The 21,766-nt window shown below is 36.6% G+C and overlaps 5 protein-coding genes across 6 annotated transcripts; 3 read left to right on the forward strand and 2 right to left on the reverse strand.

Annotated features, from left to right (window-relative positions):
* Positions 1 to 116: 116 nt before the first annotated feature.
* On the reverse strand, positions 117 to 6,842 carry LOC141906515 (WD repeat-containing protein 41-like). The gene is made up of 13 exons (XM_074795841.1): positions 6,738 to 6,842; positions 6,298 to 6,488; positions 3,467 to 3,628; positions 2,715 to 2,843; positions 2,382 to 2,444; positions 2,186 to 2,300; positions 2,048 to 2,113; positions 1,846 to 1,965; positions 1,406 to 1,560; positions 1,209 to 1,333; positions 850 to 975; positions 416 to 575; positions 117 to 333 (listed from the first exon to the last, which is right to left on the reverse strand). Exons 2-13 carry the CDS (start codon positions 6,445 to 6,447, stop codon positions 262 to 264), a joined length of 1,443 nt encoding a protein of 480 aa, XP_074651942.1. The 5' UTR covers positions 6,448 to 6,488; positions 6,738 to 6,842; the 3' UTR covers positions 117 to 261.
* On the forward strand, positions 4,064 to 6,264 carry LOC141906519 (beta-1,3-galactosyltransferase 5-like). The gene is made up of 2 exons (XM_074795848.1): positions 4,064 to 4,210; positions 4,677 to 6,264. The coding sequence occupies exons 1-2, from the start codon at positions 4,144 to 4,146 to the stop codon at positions 5,894 to 5,896; spliced, it is 1,287 nt and encodes a 428-aa protein (XP_074651949.1). The 5' UTR covers positions 4,064 to 4,143; the 3' UTR covers positions 5,897 to 6,264.
* A 193-nt stretch (positions 6,843 to 7,035) lies between the features above and the next one.
* LOC141906512 (cytochrome P450 4c3-like) lies at positions 7,036 to 11,442 on the forward strand. The gene is made up of 11 exons (XM_074795839.1): positions 7,036 to 7,266; positions 7,408 to 7,606; positions 8,013 to 8,206; positions 8,578 to 8,647; positions 8,882 to 9,008; positions 9,096 to 9,260; positions 9,541 to 9,643; positions 9,899 to 9,966; positions 10,041 to 10,107; positions 10,314 to 10,493; positions 10,736 to 11,442. Exons 1-11 carry the CDS (start codon positions 7,107 to 7,109, stop codon positions 10,897 to 10,899), a joined length of 1,497 nt encoding a protein of 498 aa, XP_074651940.1. The 5' UTR covers positions 7,036 to 7,106; the 3' UTR covers positions 10,900 to 11,442.
* Positions 11,443 to 11,694: 252 nt separating this feature from the next.
* LOC141906524 (G kinase-anchoring protein 1-like) lies at positions 11,695 to 15,068 on the reverse strand. Of its 2 annotated transcripts, XR_012619349.1 has the most exons (11): positions 14,813 to 15,068; positions 14,608 to 14,691; positions 14,440 to 14,517; positions 14,068 to 14,233; positions 13,812 to 13,930; positions 13,634 to 13,735; positions 13,500 to 13,563; positions 13,151 to 13,221; positions 12,994 to 13,071; positions 12,446 to 12,912; positions 11,695 to 12,244 (listed from the first exon to the last, which is right to left on the reverse strand). XR_012619349.1 is itself a non-coding variant. In XM_074795854.1 (10 exons), exons 1-10 carry the CDS (start codon positions 15,032 to 15,034, stop codon positions 12,865 to 12,867), a joined length of 1,032 nt encoding a protein of 343 aa, XP_074651955.1. In that variant the 5' UTR covers positions 15,035 to 15,068; the 3' UTR covers positions 11,696 to 12,864. The 2 variants fall into 2 exon arrangements, 1 of the variants encoding a protein (XP_074651955.1); XM_074795854.1 differs by having other exon boundaries at positions 11,696 to 12,912.
* A 1,438-nt stretch (positions 15,069 to 16,506) lies between these two features.
* On the forward strand, positions 16,507 to 20,524 carry LOC141906505 (protein Lines homolog 1-like). Its single transcript, XM_074795830.1, has 9 exons — positions 16,507 to 16,600; positions 17,080 to 17,121; positions 17,210 to 17,361; positions 17,451 to 17,569; positions 17,650 to 17,733; positions 17,818 to 17,941; positions 18,241 to 18,819; positions 19,032 to 19,215; positions 19,708 to 20,524. Exons 3-9 carry the CDS (start codon positions 17,256 to 17,258, stop codon positions 20,327 to 20,329), a joined length of 1,818 nt encoding a protein of 605 aa, XP_074651931.1. The 5' UTR covers positions 16,507 to 16,600; positions 17,080 to 17,121; positions 17,210 to 17,255; the 3' UTR covers positions 20,330 to 20,524.
* The last annotated feature ends 1,242 nt before the right edge of the window (positions 20,525 to 21,766 follow it).

Genomic DNA, 21,766 nt, shown 5'->3' on the forward strand with positions numbered 1-21,766 from the left:
AAAGGCGAGGTGGTTTTTCTCGGCCACGAAATAGATCGGATTATTTACACTTGGAACTCCACCTGAATTCGAATAACAAAGAGAATTCATTACAAACAAGAAAAATTTTATTTTGCGATAAAAATCAAATTACTCTTTAACAAATAGCACCAATTCAGAAATAAACATCTATTCCACATGGAAAACAAAAATATACAACAATTCTTCCTGAAACTTCTGATTTTAGCAATAAACTGAAGAACACAAATCTGAAGTTGCAAATCAAGCATCACCGACCCCTAAAACCATCTCTCGAGCTATCTCTGTACGCTTTAGACTCTGTAATACACCATCCTAAAATTTGAAATACCGGGTACTCGTTATAAGTTTACTTCTTACGAGATCGAATCATCTCCGACCTGATTCAATAACTTACTTTCCATGAAATGACTAAACTATCCATTCCACACGAGACAAAACCCTCCGCGCCGAAATCAACCAGTTTATGTACAGCTCCGGAATGTGCCAAACATTCACCTAATAAATCTGGTTCGAGTAACGGTTCATCAGTTGACATTATTCTCAACTTCTCCTTACTGCGAAAATTCAAAAAATGAACTCGACTTTAATATGTACCTTAAACCAATGATGAAACAATCTGAGTCCATGTTTAAGGATAATATCAAATCACACACCATGAATGAAAAATAAAGTCCGGAATGTTTCGCTATTTGTCTATTCGAGTTTACAAAAATATGAGATTTATGAGATATAATCCATATTTTTCATTCAAAGTGTCTTGGATTCTCATATCATACTACCGGTATGTATCCATATCAAGAATTGAGAGTGAATTGATTTAAACTTTACCTGACACCGAGGAATCGTTCAATAGGAGCTATCTCATCAGTATTATCATCAACTCGACTTTCAAATCTAGCGCGACTGCCCCACAGTCGTATTGAACCATCTTCAGAACATGTCGCTAGGAATGTGCTACAAATTATACAGTACCCTACTTCAATCATTTAAACATCTATTTCAAACTATTCCCTTAATTCATAAAACCTTCACGATATCAGAAAAACAGGGCAATTTGTTTGAAGGTGTTTGTCAACCTTTCCTAAATCCCACTCTCCCACCCGTCTCTCTTCTCTCTCCCCTCCCTCAAACCACTCCCCTTTTCCCTCTCCTCCCCCTCTTCTTCACCCCCTCTTTCTCTCTCTTACCCATTGTACAGGAATTCAGCGTATGTTATCTTTGAGTAATGCGCGCACAATTTTTCAGCCAGAAGTTTTCCAGCGATGACATCATAAACACAAAATCCAGTTCCAACGGCTGCGAACATGTACTTCTACAAAATCATCATCAGGATTGACTTAGCATCAGAAAATCATCTAAACTGAATTATCATCAGTGTATTTACCTCATCGGTGATAAGCATATGTTGTATACTGAAAGGATATGTCTTTTCAATGCCTTTATATTCATTGACCGTATTGAAATATCGCGTAGGGGAAATTGTATGAGTCGTCCATAATACGACAGTTCCATCTAGAGATCCACTAGCAAATAATGTATCTGAAATAAAGTCAACATATTACTGAAATGCAAGCACCTGCTGGGACCAGTTATAACTTATATTCAAAAGTTGTCTTATCTTCACACTGTTTTGAGTTGTTAGATTGGCTATAAAGCTGAAATGGTCTAAGCCTTAACTATGTAACTGGCCCCAGAGGATCCAGGATCCAGTTGCACAGTTGTTGATACAGTTTGACTATGATCTAAAATTAGTTTATTCCAAATATTTCAATTCTTCAGTCCAAGAACTGTGCGACCAGGTCGTGGTGTAAGGGTGACACGTACCCGAGACATTTATAAGACAGCGTATTAGTTCTCGATGTGGCGGTAATTTCTTCGTGAAACTGATATTACATCTTCGATTCGGCTGATTCTCATCCATTTCATCGGTTAACGCATAAACAACTATTAAACAATCGATTATAACTTTACTAACGAGTCGATGATTAATTCAATAGAGAATGCGGAGAATAAAGTGAAAACTGACACAGTTGTTTTTCCGAAGCGGCCACCAGTTTATCATGTTTGATACTGATCATCAAATGAATGTCGGCTGGAAAAAAAAAGAAGTCAAATCAGAATTTAACGAATTTAAAAAGTATTTAGGGTAAAATTTGATACTTACTGTTACATAACTGTAACTGTTCCTGAGTACACAATAGTCGACCCTTTCTATCCCAGACGCAGATATTCTCACCGGCTGAACAAACTAATTCACCATCCCACATTAAAACTAAACTCTAATCATCAAATAGAAATCAGTCAATCAACATCTGAAACACATTAATACACAAATATGTGGAAATCTGCGGCGAACATACCTTTACAGAAGTTTGATGTTCTGTCAGTGTTTGTAAACATTCTCCTTTTTCTATATCCCAAACCTAAAAGATTGATGACAAAATCAAAACATTTGAATCTCAAAATCGTGTTCTCTTCTGATGATTTCATAGAAACTTAATCTTCAGGGTCCAGCTCCACATTTATGAGTTAAGATTTAACTCTCGAGTTAACTAATTGAAAATGAACTAACTTTAGCTCAGAGTTAACTCTAACTCACGACTGTGGAACTGGGTCCAAATGTCTGGAGACTTAATCACTGATAAACAGAGACATGAGATAAGATAAACGGGTTTCCGAGTAGGTTTTCTTACCTTCATAGTTTTATCAGAAGCAGCTGTTAATAAATATGGATCGTCATAATATCCGATAGCTCTTTCCATTACTAACATACATGTTATAGGTCTCGTGTGACCTTGAAGTACGCAAATACGTCGTCCAAACTGTTAGAAAATACATCGTTAAAACATGCAAGTCACAAGTACAGACCAGGACCCGGTTCAACATTCAGGAGACCAGGCCCCAACAGACCACAGGACCCGGTTCAACAGTCAGGAGACCAGGCCCCGGACCAGGACCAGGTTCAACATTCAGGAGACCAGGCCCCAACAGACCACAGGACCCGGTTCAACAGTCAGGAGACCAGGCCCCAGACCAGGACCCGGTTCAACGGTCAGGAGACCAGGACCTGGTTCAACATTCAGGAGACCAGGCCCCAGACCAGGACCCGGTTCAACATTCAGGAGACCAGGCCTCAGACCAGGACCTGGTTTAACAGTCAGGAGACCAGGACCCAGTTCAACAGTCAGGAGACCAGGCCCGAGACCAGGACCCGGTTCAACAGTCAGGAGTGGCAGTTCCACTCTGAGTTTTAAATTATTTCACAAAAACTGTTGAGTAAAACTTTTACTCAGAACAGTGGAACCGAGTACTGGGCCCCAGTTTCATGAAAAAGTTGTACTCAAATTGTTGCTTTCATTGCTTTTGGTCATAGACTATCTTAGACATCTCAATGAAGGAAAGAGTTGAATTTGAATGGAATTTTGAGAAGAAAGTATTTACAAACCCTGAGGTCCCAGACAGTAGCGATACCATCATCACCGGCTGATACACAACGTTCATCATCAATCTGTAATAAATGACGCACGATATCGGTATGTTTCTGTAGGATCTGTATCTCTGTGTACGGATTTAACGCTTGATCATCTTTGATCATTTCAACTTCATGCTGGAAAAGTAATGAAGAATTCACCGTGAAAATATGCACTTTTAAAGTATTATTTTCAATATATTTTCTTATGAAACGAGCAAAAAACTATCGAATTCGAAGCAAAAAATAGAGAAATAATTGTTTAAATGCGATAAACAATGATTCACCTTAACGGTATATTTATTTCTTTTATCAGTGCTTTCAGCATTAAGCGAAAATAAGTAAGTCCAATCCATCAATAGATTATTACAATCAGGGAATTATCCCTGATATGAAACACGATTACTATCCATATTGAATCGTTCAGGTATCACGGGATACCTCTGTCCTGTCCTTGAGTTGTATTGACATTCCGATAATGACATATATCAATACATAAACTAGCTATCAATAAAACGCTTGTGTCTTTTGTCATTGTAATGCGCTACCTATATTGTACATGTTAATGTTTAGTTTAAGTCGCGCGAGGTCTCAAACAAACACACACGCACACAGTCCCTCTATACGCCTAGCTGCGCAAATGTATATCAATAATGCCGTCCAGTGTACTACACGTAATTCTCATGATTCTCGTTACAGACTGCTGTTTAAATGTTTACGGTAAGAATCTACAAACAAGGAACATCGTTGAGATCGCTGGTGTTTTCATGTCAAAATACAATATATCGAATTGTAATAGTTTGATATGGTACTATATAGGCTATAAACATGTAACAGTGTACTGCCCACACCTATCATTTATTTCACCGGTATAAGGGCCTTATTGTTAGGCATAGTTTAGTAAAATAAGCTTTACAATCTGTTCAATAAACTGCTAGAAATTTTTACAACTTATTTAAACATATTTATCCGTGAAAAGGATATGTTTAAACGAATTGAAATTTAATTGAGACCACAAAATTGGTTGAGCAGTTTCTCCATCATCACTAGGTGCAATAGGTCGATGGATATCAATTTCTGAATGACAATTTTACAGTTGTAGCTGGATGTATGACAAGCCAAATGAAGTTGTAGACCCATCATGCAGGCTTTACACCTGAAATGATTTGTTTAATAACATTTTCAGGGTCCAAAACGGTGTTTAAAATGCCGGATCAAATGTTATGGTGGCAACGTGCGGTGAAGCACCTGATACCGGGACCGATGGCTCGTAATTCGGCGATTCCCATTCAGCTTTACGCCGGAGAATCGAACGTCAACGACCCGAACTACGAATATCTGATCATAAACGACGAAATCTGTTCGAATGAATCGGATATATTTCTAGTGATGGTTGTACGTAGCGTGTTCAATCAGAGAGATCGACGTCAAGCGATACGCGACACGTGGGCAAATCAAAAACTATTCCCGAAACTCAACATCAAAATCGTGTTCATTTTCGGAACGGTGAAAGATTGGAGAGACCAGATCGCGTTAGTCGAGGAACACGAAATTTATAAAGACATCGTTCAGCAGACGTTCACCGACTCGTATTCGACTTTACCCATTAAAGATCAACTCGCGTTTAAATGGGTTTACACGTTCTGCGCGCACGCTCAATTCGCGATGATCGGCAGCGACGAGATCGTCGTCGATATGTTTAAACTCGTGCCGTATTTACAGACGTACGCGCTGCGCGAAACGAATCCGAAGCGATTCCTCAAACGAATCGCCGTTTGTTATTTATTCCCGTGTTGCACGCGGGTGCATCGATCGCGTCAATACAAATACAGCGCGTCGAGGAAGAAGTATCCGGGTGCGGCGTATCCGCAGTATTGTTCCGGTACGGCGTATATAGCACCGACCGCCGTAATCGAGCGTCTGCTCTCCGCGTCAGTCGATACACCGATGTTTATGCCCGACGATGCGTGGATCGGTGTTTTAGCCGAGAAAGCCGAGATCTCGCTGGAAGATACGTATAAATCATTCACAGGTATCAGTAATAAACCGACCGTACTCCGGGATTTTAATAACACTCATTACCTGTCGTCGCCGGTGATGATCGGCGTGTTAGATTACGATTTCCCGAATCGTGAAGCGGAAATGATTCGATATTTTTGGCGGATGATTCTGCGACATCATTCCGATAAAATGAACTCATCTTCGCTGTGGGTTTGGGAAGAGAAGATCACCATCCCGACAGCGATGCCCGATGATGAGAACATTCTCTCTTCGTTAATAACTGAAGGCATCAGTTATGAGTTTGTTATGATCGGATTATTGATCATTTTTTGTTTTCTCGTTTGTTCGACTCAAAAACATAATTTTAAACGATGTTTTAAGAGGTCAATTCAAGGACAGATCTAGGACAACAACATGTAGGGCCCTGTTAATAATAAAATGCCAGAATAAAATTTATGCCATTTATTCTCCAGAATAAAAGACGCATTCTCAAGATCACAAATTGTATTTCCATCACAGAAAGTCAACCAGTTCACATGCACTAATGTGAACCTCTCATATCATAAATAAGACTGATCATGAGGTTGTAAATTAACTATAGAACTGAGTTGGTTTCAGTACTGACCCTTTGGAATATAGGAAGGGGTACCTGGATTCGTTTGAAACACCCCAGATCCACCGTTGCTATTTACCGAAGATTGATAAACTGTTGATTACTTCTACTGCCAAAAATGATTTTCTTATATATATTTATATTCTGCAATAAAACTATAAATCCAGAATCAAACTGATTGATAAATTCCTACCAGTCGTCTTTCTTTTTGGATTCTCTTGTTGCCAGTCGTTAAACTATGATGATTGCTGTTAGTACTGGTGGTGCTGATTTGTATTTGCATACTACCACCTGAAGCAGCAGGTTCCGATTGAGAATTCCATAATCTTTGAAACATCGACATTTTCTTCAATCAACACACCCTGCAGAGGTATCAAAACAATCCTACAAACATAGAATACATATATTTTATAAAACAGAAATGAAATTATGAAAACGAAAACTACATTCTATGGTTTATTTAGGGAATGGTGCTTTTTATCCTAGAAAACGCAGGAATCTGGTTGTTTGTCCTAAACTCTCCTAGGAAAAATATCATATGAATACTCTACATTCAATGTCTCTCAACCGCTGAAACAAGCGCTAAATATCTTACGAAATAAGTCGTATAGTTTATGGAGCAATTACTCTTACCTCGATTGTGGTTATTTTAACCAGAATCCTGGAGAAGTGTTCTTTAAGTCAATTTCTTTGAGTGCATATTTCCAAAAACCAATATTCAATTCAATCCAATTCACACTTTCGTCCACTAACTTTGCACCTTTTTGAAACTTTGAAAAACTTGAAAAAATGAATCCATTATTAGACAAAATTCTAGTTTTGTAATAGGATTGCTATCAGTTCGGCCAACTAATTAGTTTACAGAGTTGTTTACTTGTGCAATTAATAATGGATTCGAACCCGCGTATTACCCGACCGGTAGGTTGTCAGGTTGGGTGTAAGTGGTAAGTTAGTAGTGCGCGACGACTGTAAGACATTTGAAGACATTTGAAGTTTTGGAAGATGATTTTTCTGTTGTTTGTGGCCGTTCTTCTGCCCGCAGTTATAATATCTGCTTCTCTTTATTATTGGAAGAGAATAACTGAGAGATTTGATCAGATAGATGGACCGAAACCACTTCCAATTATCGGCAATGCTTTACAATTTGACCAAAATCCTCACTGTAAGTTCAAAAACTCACCAGTTCACTATTTCACTGTTTGTAGTCGTTCAAGAACTTTCACTATTATCTCAATGCCTTGGGGTTTTAGGGTAAAGGAGGAAAAATGAGATGTACACTAACTACCGATTTATTGATTTTCAGTATTTTATATGCAAGTGATGGATTTTGCGGCAACGTACGGTCGTCGTGGATTATTTCGATTTTGGCTCGGGACGACTCCTCGTATATTACTGACATCACCGTATTACATAGAGAAACTACTGCACAGTAATACTCAACTGACGAAAGCGTATGATTATGAGTTCCTTCATCCGTGGCTCGGTACAGGTTTACTGACCAGGTAGATATCTACGCCATCTGTACGTCGAACTGTGACGACTTGCGACAAGACGACGGTGAAATGATGGTGAAATGATACTTGTTCGACGATTCAGTCCAGATTGATACAGTCAGGCAGCCCTCAACCTAGTTTATTACCTAATTGTTGGTGGTAAGCTTATAGGCCTGCCAACTTTTTTGTGATTAGTGATAAGATCCAATATCACGAAACTAAGCCACACTGAGATTACTGACTGACCCTCTGACGGGAACAAAGCTTCTTTTACCCTCAACCCGCTGAGCACCACTCGAAGTATCGTCAGAACAGAGTAGAGACCTCAACCGTGAAACTGCAGATTTCAATCTCATAATATAAGATCGATGCGACTCATTTCAATACATGACTCGATATTTATAATTTATTTCAGTACAAACAATAAATGGAAAAGAAATCGAAAATTGCTGACTCCGACTTTTCACTTCAAAATATTAGAAGATTTTCTAACTGTATTCAATGAACAAGCAATGATTTTGAATGAATATTTAGACATGCGAGCTGACACTGGAGAAATATTTGATATATATCCACTTATTACTCGATGTGCCTTGGATATCATTTGTGGTATGTTTTATTTGATATTGATTTAGGGGCCTATGATTGGTAGATTGGTATTGATCTCGGCATTCTAGAAGTAATAAGCAAAATCTACCAGTTGATGATTTAACAATTTATTCTGACAGTTTCAAGGTTTATTCAAAACTTAATTATCAGAGAAACAAAACTTTGAAACTGTCAGAATAATAAACTGTGGGTTTTGCTCATAGGGCCTGATGTTACAATCATTGATTAATACATGACTATGTAATCGCTCTATTGCCAACTCCGAGACAACTTGTAGTAACATCAGGGGGCAGCACCAGTGTCTTGAGTGGCAGCGAACGTGTTTTAATGTATTATAGGCCTAATTTACTTTCTATCTGTCGTAATTGTAGAAACAGCTATGGGGGAAAAAGTTAATTCCCAACAAAATGACGAATCAACTTATGTGAAAGCTATTGCCAGGTACCGTAATAATCGAAATACTGCTAGTTAAATTCAGTCGAAACCCCATCAAGAGACCAGGACCGAGTTCCACAGTTGTCTGTTTAGATTTGACTCTTTAACATCGAAAATGAACTGTTTTAACGGCTAGAGTCAATCTAAACTAAGAACCGTGGAACTCGGTCCTGGTCTCTTGTGCATCTGAGTCCGATATTTCTGTGTCGCTTGAAGTGCACTTATGAAATTGTTTTCTAGGACTGGAGAATTACTTCAACAACGTCAAAAATCTCCCTGGCTATGGCCCGATATTATCTACAACTTCACCAGTCGTGGAAAAGATGCAAAGAAACATCTGGACATCTTACATTCATTCACAAACCAGGTTTATTTGTATTTTATGCATACTAATGAAAAATAATTAGATTTTCAATTTACAAAATGTTATTTTTTTGCGTGTTTCATTGTGCAGGTAATCCAAAAGAGAAGAGCTGTTTTAGAGAGTAGAAGTAATGATGAAATGGTACGAGATGATGGTATAAAACGTAAACTAGCTTTCCTCGATATGATGTTACAGAATTCTTACGAGTTTTCAGATGAGAATATCCGTGAAGAAGTCGACACGTTCATGTTTGAGGTAGAGTTGAAATATTTCCCCATCAGATCATCATCTCACAGTAGAAGCTCATTTTACTACAAACACATTAGCTTTAGTTCAAGGCAAAATGTTTACTGTGGAAAGATTTGAATTTTTGGTGTCTCTTATTTCCGATTAATTAAGTCAATTAGGAATGAAATATGTACATAACTAACTACTCAATACGATATTAAACAGTATGTTAAGGGAGGCATAACTTCATTTAACTATTATATATTTGAGTTGTAAGTATCTATAATTATTGATATTCTAACTGTAGGGTCACGATACGACATCAACCGCCATGAATTGGGCGATTTACTTCATAGGACGTTATCCCGATGTTCAAAGAAAAATACACGAAGAACTGGATGAAATTTATGGTAAAAATACTTGACTTTTCAGTCCAGGGAGACTTGACTCTGCTGTTGACACCGAGAGTTTTAAAAGTTGTAATAAAACTCACAACTGTGGAACGAACTAAAGCTCATCCTGGTTTCTTTAACCGGTGCATGAAGACCAGTCGTATGAGAATCTTGTCCGCGGACCACTTATGGACTAAAGCAATGACTGATCTCGGTTCATAAAAACATGTACAGTACATTTTAGATATCTTTTATCTATCACAATGTTTGCAGATGGTGACGACCGTCCGGCTTCATCTGATGATTTACGAAATATGAAATACTTGGAATGTGTTATTAAGGTAACCAATTTGTCAACTGTCTTCTCTACTTACAGTGTAAAACAGTTTACTTACGGCATATGTTTCATTTCTAGGAATCGTTAAGGCTTTACCCATCTGTTCCTATTTTTGGACGTAAACTAATGGATGATCTAGATTTAGGTAAAAGCAATAAGAATCTCATAAAGTAACAGTCACTAGTTAAAACTAAAATCCCACGATTCATGAAATATTATGGTTATTGTCGAACAGTTTTGTAATTAGGCCTCTAAATCTAATCATCAGATCCGAAACCGTTTGAAAATAAGCTAGAAATTTCATGTGCGAATTGTGTAAAACATTGATCATTCTGTTGGTTGTATTTACAGATGGTATAATAATCCCGAAAGATACGAATATTTACGTATTAGCCCCGTTCGTGCACCGAGATCCACAACATTTTCCCGATCCGTTGACTTTCAATCCGGATAGATTTCTACTGGAGAACGCTACCGGACGCCATCCGTATTCTTATGTTCCTTTTTCTGCTGGTCCGAGGAACTGTATCGGTTAGTAGCACCACTTTAATTAATTTACCCTGTGAATTGTCCATCTAGGTTAAAATCATGATTAAATTTAAAACTGAAACAAATGCAAACCATGAAATAAGAAATTTCAGACACTTTACATTATTTATTATACAGTCTAACAAGGATATCACTCTCAACTAAACAAGACTATATTTTCAAAGTGCAAAACATCGGACTCTATTGTATATTCATAAACCTGTAGTTCTGTTGGTTATTTTCAGGTCAGAAGTTCGCGTTGATGGAAGAGAAAGTTGTTCTTTCGTCCATTTTAAGAAGGTTTCAAATCGAAGCTATTCAAACAGAAGCGGAACTCCATCCAACAGCTGAACTGATTTTACGTGCAGAAAGTGTTCAGGTGAAATTAACTCATCGATCCTTGTGTTGAACTACTAATTATTTCAGTATTAACTATTAATGTTTGCTTATAGCGATTGAACCGTGCTTTACTCTCTTGAAAAGATAGATTCTTTCCAAAGGTTTTTGTAAACCTGGTAAAGTCAGAGAATCTGAAAAATTGGGGAAAACGAAAGAATTTTACAAATTTTGCAAAAAAAACTGAAAAATACACGGAATTTCAATATGTTATTGACCACACGTTTCTTTATCATGATTCATAGAAAAATGAATTATTACGTTTGAAACCCTGTTAATACAGCAGACACTTATATCTATGAGATTAAATGGAATGTACTTTACTTTACCTATGATGACGTAACCATGTTTACACATGTAATGAATTCTTGTATTTATTCTAAGTCTGATTCTATTCACAAGATACAAAATAAAGACGATCCTCAGGGATTTCTATTAATGAAAAGATGCAATAGGATCTATTTTACATATGTTCCAAAAGTTTCCCTTAGATATTTTATTTATATGTAGTCTATAGACTTGTGTTATTGTGGTGCTTTATCAGTGATTAATTAATATGGTGCAGTGACTTAAATAAATATCAATTTTAGTTTTAAACTTTTTTTTCTTTTACTATTTTATGACTGTAAATCGTAATACTTTTTATCGAAAGGTTTCCACTTCCAATCTGCAGCTTGGATCCACTCCTTAGACATCCTGAAAAGATGATCTTACAGGTAGTTGTTCCTTCAGTGACATGAAGAAAATGATTCTCACTTCCTTGAATTAACACAAAAACACAGAATTTATCTCATAAAATATCAAATTTATTTATCTTTATTAATACATTGTAACTACCTGGTAGAAATGAAATGTCGGTTTTGGATGGACAAATAAAATGTAAAATAATGGGACATACTTGTGTCAATCGAGAACAAATCATGAAAATAAGAGAATGAATTACAACAGACACTAGAAGCATTTTAACGTGATAGTTCACAATCAGTCAAAGGAGTAAAGCCACCACGACCTGCTGCTGGGTAACTGGAATGTGACATATCGCACATCATTGCAGTTGACAAACTACCGTCATATTATAATTAAGGATTTTATCTTTATAAATCGATTAAATGCAGAACTGGTGATCGGCTTCACGCATATTTGGTGGCACTAAGGTGTTCATGATATTGCGTCTTAAAAGAACATTTTTATAATTTGAATTAATGTTAATGATGAAGCTCAACTTTGGAATTGATAACATTTCTATCTATGAGACGATTATTGTTTATTTCTGTACCTGAGTTATTCAGTCATATGATACAATACGAAGTCGTCAGTAAGGCATTATCAGGAAAATCCGCAGGATTTCAACCAATGGTCTTTAAATATAACAATATTTCCAGTCACATCGATGAAAGGAGCATAAAACGTGAACTTACAAAAATACATATGGTACATACAAACATCACGGTGATTTCTATACCATGAAACATGCAGTTAATCAAGTTTTTTCAACAAAATAAATTCTGCAACTGCATAAACCAGAACTAAATCCAAGCATTGCTGAGACATCGAATTACCTCTATTTATTGCTACTGTATCATTATACGTATCACATTGTTATAGCACTAATTTCTGTATTCAATTCGGTCACTGATTTTTCTTTTTTCATCCACCAAATCTATAGGAGTACCTTCTCCCCCGAACCCAGAACAAATACATGATATCAGTGTTACAAAAAATAAATGAAATACCGTAACCAACATTTGAGATTAAAAATTCACATTTTACATTTCAAACCAATGTTTGAATCCCAATGATTTTTCGCTGATGTTGAAAACGAAGCAAAAACGATGATATAGAAGACGACAGACGACAGTGGATAAACGAACTGCGATCTCTATAGCAATATTCAACGAGAATAAACGAACTGCGATCTCTATAGCAATATTCAACAAGAAATGTGACAGTTTTTCATAAAGCACCGGGCTTCAGTAATTTACTTGTGATGTTTTCCGGAATGAGAATGACCATGACCTCCTGATGACTGTAAATGGATAGATACACGTTTAACTATATTCTCTTTAGATCACACTCCACAATACTGAAATCAATATTCGTTACTTACTTTGTATTTATCTAGTTCAGTTTTTAACCCATGCACTTTAGAACGTTCTTTCTCCAAATCAGCAGTTAAGAGACCGACCTTTAAAATAAACATTACAGTATTCCGTGTTATTGATATTGTCAGGAAGATCAGAGGAAAAATGAATTCAAAAACTCACCTGCTCCGTCAGTTCATCTTTAACCTGGGTTAATTCATCGACCTGCATGAGAACTTCAGCTTTATCTCTCACTACAAAAATATCAATAATTCATACAGAATTCACTTGAAAGAATACAACATCCAGTTCTGAGGTTGTTAGTTAAAATTAGTTGACAGTAGAGTCAAACACAGATCTGTCGAACTGTGCTCTGAACACTTAGGGGCCGATCGCTAAAAAAATTGGTTAAGTTAACCTGTCGATGAATTACCATTGATGGAATGCAGTTTCAACTGTAACTACTAAATTCATCTACCAGCTCAATATAACCAACTTATGAACAATTTCACCCAGATGTTTATGTACTTACTTTCTCCTTGCGCTAATATAACACACAATTGTTTATTTCTCTTTTTCACTTGTTTCAATTCATCCTAAAACAGACAGACAAATAAAACTACCGTGTCTCGATAACACTTCTATTCAAACAATGAATCTACTTACTTCCAGTTTACTAACAGTTGCTCTTAAAAATTCAATTTCCTTATCTTTTTTGGTTAATTCTTTTTCATAATGCGCAGCTCTGGCATTTTCGGCGATATATTGCTGAAATAGAAATATTACGTTACACTCAAATCGAGATTTCAAGATAAATTAATTCACTGAAAGTTTCGTGGTTTACCTTTGTATATTCTTCTTGTATTTTTTCTTTCAAGATTATTTTCGACACATCTTTCTCCACGTTGTCGAAGAACTTATCATCTGATTGAACAATTTTCGCGCCGTGTTGTTCATCGGAACCTAACGACGAAATAACGATAAAATAAAGACAATGAGCACCTCAATATCGCAGGTCCCCGTTTATAGACCGGTATTATCTTTAATTCAATTGAAAATGAAACAGTGCAGGGTTTATCAATCAGTATTCGCACACTTACTGGACTGTGTACGAGCACGGCCTGATTGATGATGTCCCGCTTCATCTACTGAATCTAACTGATTAAACTGATCTAAACTTAAAGTCATCGATTTATCTTTCTTCTTTTTTTTCTTGTCTTTAACTTCGGGTTGATGGTTGTTTTCAGCAGTAGCGGTTTCTAGTGTCTACAAAAGAATTCCTGTGTATATCACTGAAATATCAATTTACGCTAAATTCCTGAAGTTAATTAGTGATTTTATAGCATATCTGGCAAGGCACCACTAGAGCAAACTCAAAACACGACTCAGATCGACAGCTGTGGGTTAAACTTGACTCTTTAAGTCAATACTTAATGAAGAACTGTGGAGGAACTAGGCGATGATTCTCTAACCTGTTGTTTTTGTTCCACTTCGATCTTACTCAGTAATAAAGCTTGTTGTAAGTCTCTTTCATAAGCATCATCCGTGTACTAAAAATACACATCAAATAGAAGCAGTTTCAAATTAACAAATTGCCACATAACGATACAGTACACCACTGCGTATATATCTTCGCTAACCTCTGAATCTAATTTCTTCCATTGTTCCCACTGAGCCTTCGTTTTTGCATTGTCATTATGGTTTCTTTCTTTCGTTCCACCAAACTGAAACATTTATCATGCGGCTGAATTTTCAGAATTGAAAAGTGGCACCTGGCTAAGAATGCCCCGTTTTTACGCGATGATGGCAAAAATTAAAAACACACTGACAGCCTCATTTTCCTACCTCATCACCTTCCACGTTTTGAGATTGTTGCTCTTTTTTGTTCTTTCTCTTCTGCCTTTTCTTAGCGCTCGCTGACATTTGTTGTTGGGTAGTTTTAGTTTTATCAGCACCAGCGCTTCCAGTCGCTTTTTTCTTCAACCGGATATTCTTCACGTCATCCTTATCGCCGTCATCTTCTATTTTCAGCAGCGCAAAACGCGAGGCACACGCGATATTCGCCATGGTTCACTGATTTTCACTTTCGCTACGCGATTTCTCAAATATGACGAAATTGTTTACGGTGAGTGTAATTATTTCATATCCAATATCAAACTATTTAAATCATAACTAATTATTTTTCCGAAGTATTAATTATTCTAGCTATTTTAATGGATATTAATCCCTTTCTAACAGTTTTTATAGAAATATTTTATATCTTTTTCAAAATGTTGTGGTCAATTCCAGACCACTCTTGCGCTTTTCTCGGTTTCTAGATCTACGATTTGAAAATGCCAGGAGGCAAGTTTTCGCTTTTTAATATCAAATTCTGAATTGATCGAATGTAAAAATCATCCAACAATGATTTCCGGATTATTTCAAGAATGGCCTAATAAAAATAACGATGGATTAAACATTTATTTTAGTTGAAATACGCGTTTGAATCGCGACGCAGTCTGCGACTATTTCGCCATCTATCGGCGAACAGAAAATTACCTTATTTATAACTCCTAATATCTCATTTTGTGTCTGATTTTAAGTATCGAATTTCATTTGATGTAATCTTTGTGTGTAAATCTACAAAATAGAGCCGATATTTTAAGCAGATTTCGTTTAAAACGCTCTTAAATGCCCCTGGTCCATAGCAATATCGCCGAACGCTGTCAGTAGATGGCAGCACCAGATGGCTTTGTCTGATTTCGTGAATTAGCTCGTTTTATAAAACGTTTGAATTAATATGAGTTAGTTTGATTTAGATGCCATATTATCATAGCCCCAAAATGGCCATAACTGAATAAACAATTCTGATCTGTTAAATTAAACTTTTATTAGTAGTTTGAATGAGATGCCTACGTGGATGGTATGTGATTTGGATTATTAAATTTTTATAGGTCGACAGTATCGTAAAAGACGCAAACCGGTAATAGATGAATTGATAGATATTCCTGGAGATGTGATGACGTTACAGATGAACGATCGATCGGATATTGTAAGCTCATTAGATCTTGCTCCACCGACTAAGAAGTTGATGCGCTGGCGCGAAACAGGAGGCGTCGAAAAACTCTTCTCACAATCAGGACGTCGCTTTCTGTCCAAATCTCTACCAGAGGTATTATTAACCAATTGATGAAACAGGCAGGTTTTGATTGAACGTATTCTGGTTAAGGGATCACAAACTCTACCAGCCTTCTCTCTGGTTAACAGATTGTGATATTCCGAAATAGGAACAAATCGAAAGCTTTCTTTAACTCTGTTTTAGCAATGATTTAAAAATCCCATGCTTAAAACGAAAAAGTCTGAAATGTTTCTCGAGCTAATAGTTCATTCAACAGGTCAAGAAAACTATTCAAACTCTTATTCCTTCCTAGTGTGAGATTTTGTATTATCTAAGGAGAGAGAAAAATTTGACTAATTCAAGGATTCAATAACGTGTTATACTTTAATTGTCTTTTTCATTGAAGCTTTTTCTGAGGAACCTCACAACAATTATTGATCAAGAACCGGAGAATGCAACATTTGAGGATGTAGCTGAGGTGTTTAACGAGGATGAAACAGCGAATGGAAGTGACCAGGAACAAACTCATCCATCAGGTATAGATCACACACGACCCCCCGGTTTTACAGATTATCAGTTGAGAAAACTATAAAAGCGAGACCAATCATGAATCCTACTTAGATACGTAGATGTTGGCAAAAGGTTACATCATCTTCATGTCTTAAGCAAACAAGTGTGGAGGAATCTACCATAGCATTTTGTGTCATTGGGCAATCTTAGTCATTCTATACCAACTGGGAACCTTTAGAAATTCAGCCACCATCCATTTTATATTCGGAAGTTTAGTAGAGTCAGAACATTCAAAATGGGCTCATTTATCAAGAACTATGGAATTAGATTTCGGATTAGGAAAGAGGATCCCAGTCAATCCAAACACGAGACATTGAATCAATCATGAATTCTAGTTAGATGCAGACCCCAGTTCAACAATGTTGTCACTTAAACGTTGAATTGGAGAACTGTGGAACTGAAATGTGCTTTCAGTTTTATTAATATCATACTCTATATTTTGCAGACACTCTTTTTTGTTTAGAATTAAAGCGTGAACCCGGAGAATGTGAGTACATCATAAATTTGAACTCAATCTATAAAGATATTTGAATGTATCTTGAATCGATTGTGATTTCTGAATTTTTTTTATCTAGTCGGACAAACGCTGGTTATAAAAACAGAAAAACTTCATCAGTAACAATGAATGAGGATCAGTTGAGGGAGGTTTATAACGATATCAGTGAGGGAAGAATCAACGACGAAAACCTTCGATTTCTAAAAACAGTTTGCAGCAAATCGGTTGAAGGTAAAATTGATAAAGAATCGTAGGCAGTTGTGCAGTTGTATGGTTGTAAAAATATGAAAATTCATCAATTTTTATTTCTTTTTAAACAGGAATTTTAGTAAACAGAAAATTTAGTTTATTATTCCTGACAACATTAATGGAGGTATTTGAATCTGAGTCTACTTTAGTTCAAGGATTCATTTCTGCTCCTGAAGTTTTGACATTTCTGGTGAGTTTTGTGCTGACAACTATTTCTTATGTTTTATGAAGTAATATTTTGAGATTAATGAAATGTTGTTGTTTTTTCAGGTAACTGAATTAGAAAACAGTGATAAATTTATATCATACAGCGCTTGTAAAGCTTTAGTGTGTTTATGTCAAATCTTATCAGAAGTAAGTAGAAATCACCTCCATTTTATGTTCTCGCTTTTCATATAAAATGAAGGTAATTTAGAGAATGTTTTGTTGTTTATTTAGAAGGATCAAATCAGCAGAGTGGTGACTACTGTATGTCAGTTTACTGCACAATCAACTACGACCAGTATTCAAATACAGTTAGATCTGGCTGTGAAATTCTTGTCATCTGATTTCAAAAACGAAGGTGCGTTGAAATATTGTCGTGGTTCCAAACTCTTTTTAAGTCATCCGATTTGAGCCTATCTTTATGTTGATGCCATAAATCCAAATGACGACTAACACTTGTTGATTGATTTGGAAATATAAACGGAGAGACTGGTGGGATGACTTATATGATGGCGAAGTGAGTTTGACTGTATTATAGCAGCAAAGCTTCTATTAATGCTTCTATTAATTAACAAAAAACTTAATGAATTCATTGCCCAAACTAGCCGGCTTTTACAGCCCCCAAAATTCCATCTAAGAAATATTTCTTTTTTGCAGTTTTTCAGAAAGGTTTCATCGATGTGTTAGTGACGAACTGGAATCGTGTTGTTAATTCTTCTCTCTTGGATCAAACTATATCAAATTCGTATACTCGACTGATCTTCATGAAACTGTGGATGAAAGCCTGTAAAACAGGCTTCAAAATAGAGGCGCATTTAAAAACTACCGTTAAAAACAATGAAGCGGATTCTTGTGAAAGTGTAAATAGTTGTTTTATCGATTTAGTTCGGTTTCCGTATAAACGACGAGAGACGTTATTGAATATTTTACTGACGTCTGATGACAGGATGTTGTGTTTTAACGTAATGAATGTCTTACTGTTATACTTCGATATCGCGGCGAAATCTTACGTCGAATCGGATCACGATCGAGATTATCTCGATCTGTCGTCGAAAGTCGTTGAGATTTGTAACGATGAGGAACGTGGTTTTATGGATTTACCGTACCACAGCGGATTTATCGGATTCGGTGGCAGTCAGTGTAGTAGGGATACGGAGTGGAAACCGGATTCACAGCTGTTGAGGAAAGTTTGTCTGTTAGTTCTACGAAGCTCGCAACTACAACTGACAAAATCAGGTCAGTCTTTTATACATCTCTTAACAGGGTGGCGCCATTGACCTGTAGAAATCTGGGAAAACTCGGGGAATTTGACAAATTTTGCCAAAAACTGGAGATCAGTGAGTGTGAAAAAATGGAATTAGTAAGTGGGTGGAAACTGGCTGTCCTGCTTTAGTTAAAAACCTATATTTATCATTTTATGTAAACTTATTTCTGTATTTCATTTCTAGTTTCTGGCGACTCGAGTCTCGTATCTAAATGTCTGAATCGGCTCGAAATGTTGTTGAAAACCAAAGTGAGAAACGATGAAGATTTCCAGACGAATCTGCTGCGTGTATTCGCTGATCAAGATAATGCTTTGATTGATTGTATGTTGATTCTACTTGATCTACACATTAAAATTACTACAGCACGGTCAGTATTAGAGGATATTCCAGAATATACCTCCAAAACACAGTTTGGTGTCAACTCAAACGTTTATACATGAGACCTTAAGAGTCAAACTTTAAAATATTGAACAGGGGTCAGTCACTGGGTTGTTTTCAGGCTTTTTACCTGGGTCTTCAAGACTCATTTCTACAGTTGTTGTTGTTTTTTGAATTTGGCTATGAGTTGAAATTAGCTTGTTAACCCTTACAGTGCTGACTAATCAATACCCTATAGTGCTGGAGATAATTTGAAAATTTTGAAAAATTCCGCCATAGTGTGTTGAATAATGGGCATACCACTATAGTGCGTACTAGCAAAATCCATCACCAATTCATACACTGCACTGCGGTGTAGACGCATGGCGGTGTAGACGCACTGAAAGGGTTAAGTTGAAAAGTCAAATGAGAACTCACAATTGTGAAACTTATTCCTGATAATAATGATAGTAGTTTTGATGGATTTTATTTTGTTTTTCAGACCGGATGAACTCAAACACCTGAATCCTCACGGAATATTCATCAAATTTCTAAAGATAATACTGTACGATCAATCGGTATTGTTAGATTTTGTGACATCTCCCGAAACAAGTTTTCTGGAATATTTAGTCAGGTATCTGCGCTATGCTATCACTGATTGGTACAATTTCGTTGATTTTCATAAAACGTGTAAGAAAACAAATTCATCGGATACAGAAATTCATTCATCGGAGAATAATCCGAATTCTCATAAAACCGATGATTCTTCGGAATCAGACGATGAAAGTTTTAATCTTGTAAAACGTGTTTGCCGTGATAGAGACTTCGATCCATCTTCATTGAAATGTGAAGATGACAGTAACAAGGCACAGGAAACTGAGTCTAGTGTTTTAAACGGTGTACAGTCTGAGAGTGTGTCGAATTTATTACATCTAGAAGCCTATGAAAGTTCTAGCTCTGATGACGACGAGGAAATAGTCAAACATCCGGCTGACGATACGATGACTTGTTTGATAAGATTACGTATGAAATTAGGGAATCTAAATTCGCATGATTTAGTGCCATTTAATGTAAAACCACTCATTAAACTTATTGAGAAATGTGAACATCTTTATGAGCAATAATAGAATTTTTCTGCACTTGTTCTCAGACTATTCAACTATTTGTGTATGGTTCTATTCTACCATTTAGATCTTATCTCCACAATGTGTATATAGTGAATGTTGAATAAGAAAACTGGAGAATATCAAATGTTTGTAAATATATATGATTTTAGGCATGTAATACAAAATTGATAATACCATAATTATGATTTTTCTGGCATCAATAAATTATTTTATCTCAATACAAATCATTTTTTTGTCGTGGTGTTATGTTTTCGTACGATTATCTTGATGTCATCTACTTGACTGATCCGTAGGAACCCTGCCTAGATATTTTTCATTGCTTCAGGATCCAGTTAGAGTTAACTCAAGTAAAAGTCCTATTGCCGACACCGTTAAGTGCTGCCTCTATTTATATGAGTTTTTATGAAAATCTGCCTATTGCCGGGGTTTTATTCTTCGATCATGCACTAGACTCCACTCTGGTTAGATCAGGGACCGTTAAGACGTGACTGACTGCAGTGACTCGGAGTTGGAATTTGATATTGTTCAGCTGGCTACAGGCGCGTATTCAACCCGGCAATCGAACACTCGATAAACTCATGGACGTATAAACTAGTTCTCTAGAATAGAGAGACACAATTGCGGTTTTTCAGAGTTATTGATATCATTCGCACGCGCTATTAATCACGATTGGAATACGAAACTATCGGCCACAGGGGCCTGACACAAAATGTTTTTTGACCCAGTATCCTAGGTACTATATATAAAAATAACCACCAGACTGAAACATCCATGCTGGGCTAACCACGATACAAAAGAGCTATCTTAACTTTTGCAGCGAGAGGTACAAACAAAGAAACTCCATCGACAATCTCCTTGCCTTAAAGTCTGCGGAAACCACCAATTAAGTATTCAAAACGCTGAGAAAGCCTGGGCAGACAAATTTGAATACTCTGCATGCAAACCCAGGTGAAATTTGGTCAACCTTCCGAACAATGACCAAAAAATCAGTTTAAGACGAAAGACCGCAGTCATCAAAAATCATCTTAATAAATAACAACCAGAGCTGGCGCATAAACATATCATTGAAATACAAATTAAAAAATATTTTATAGAGAATTGATCTAAGTTTAGTTTGTTTGCACGAAATCGTTTCAACCCAAAAATTAATCATTCTACGCTTTACCCCAATATATACAGGATAACGTCCTAACTCCGCTAATACTCGCAGGCAATGATGGGCATATTTCGTAACTTTCATGATTAGTTGCTGGTTTTTACTAAATTTTCGATGTGCGCAGGGTACTTGCTCACTAGCAACTAGTTGTCTCCAGTCGCTTTGTTGATGTGCGCTAGGATTTAGTCTGAATACCAGTCGTTGTTACCGGTTCCCTACGTTTGTAGAACGACGGCAAGGTATTAGACTAAGCAGATCTAATCTACAGTTCACCCACA

The sequence above is a fragment of the Tubulanus polymorphus genome, chromosome 5 (assembly GCF_964204645.1).
Source record: "Tubulanus polymorphus chromosome 5, tnTubPoly1.2, whole genome shotgun sequence".
Classification (NCBI taxonomy): domain Eukaryota; kingdom Metazoa; phylum Nemertea; class Palaeonemertea; order Tubulaniformes; family Tubulanidae; genus Tubulanus; species Tubulanus polymorphus.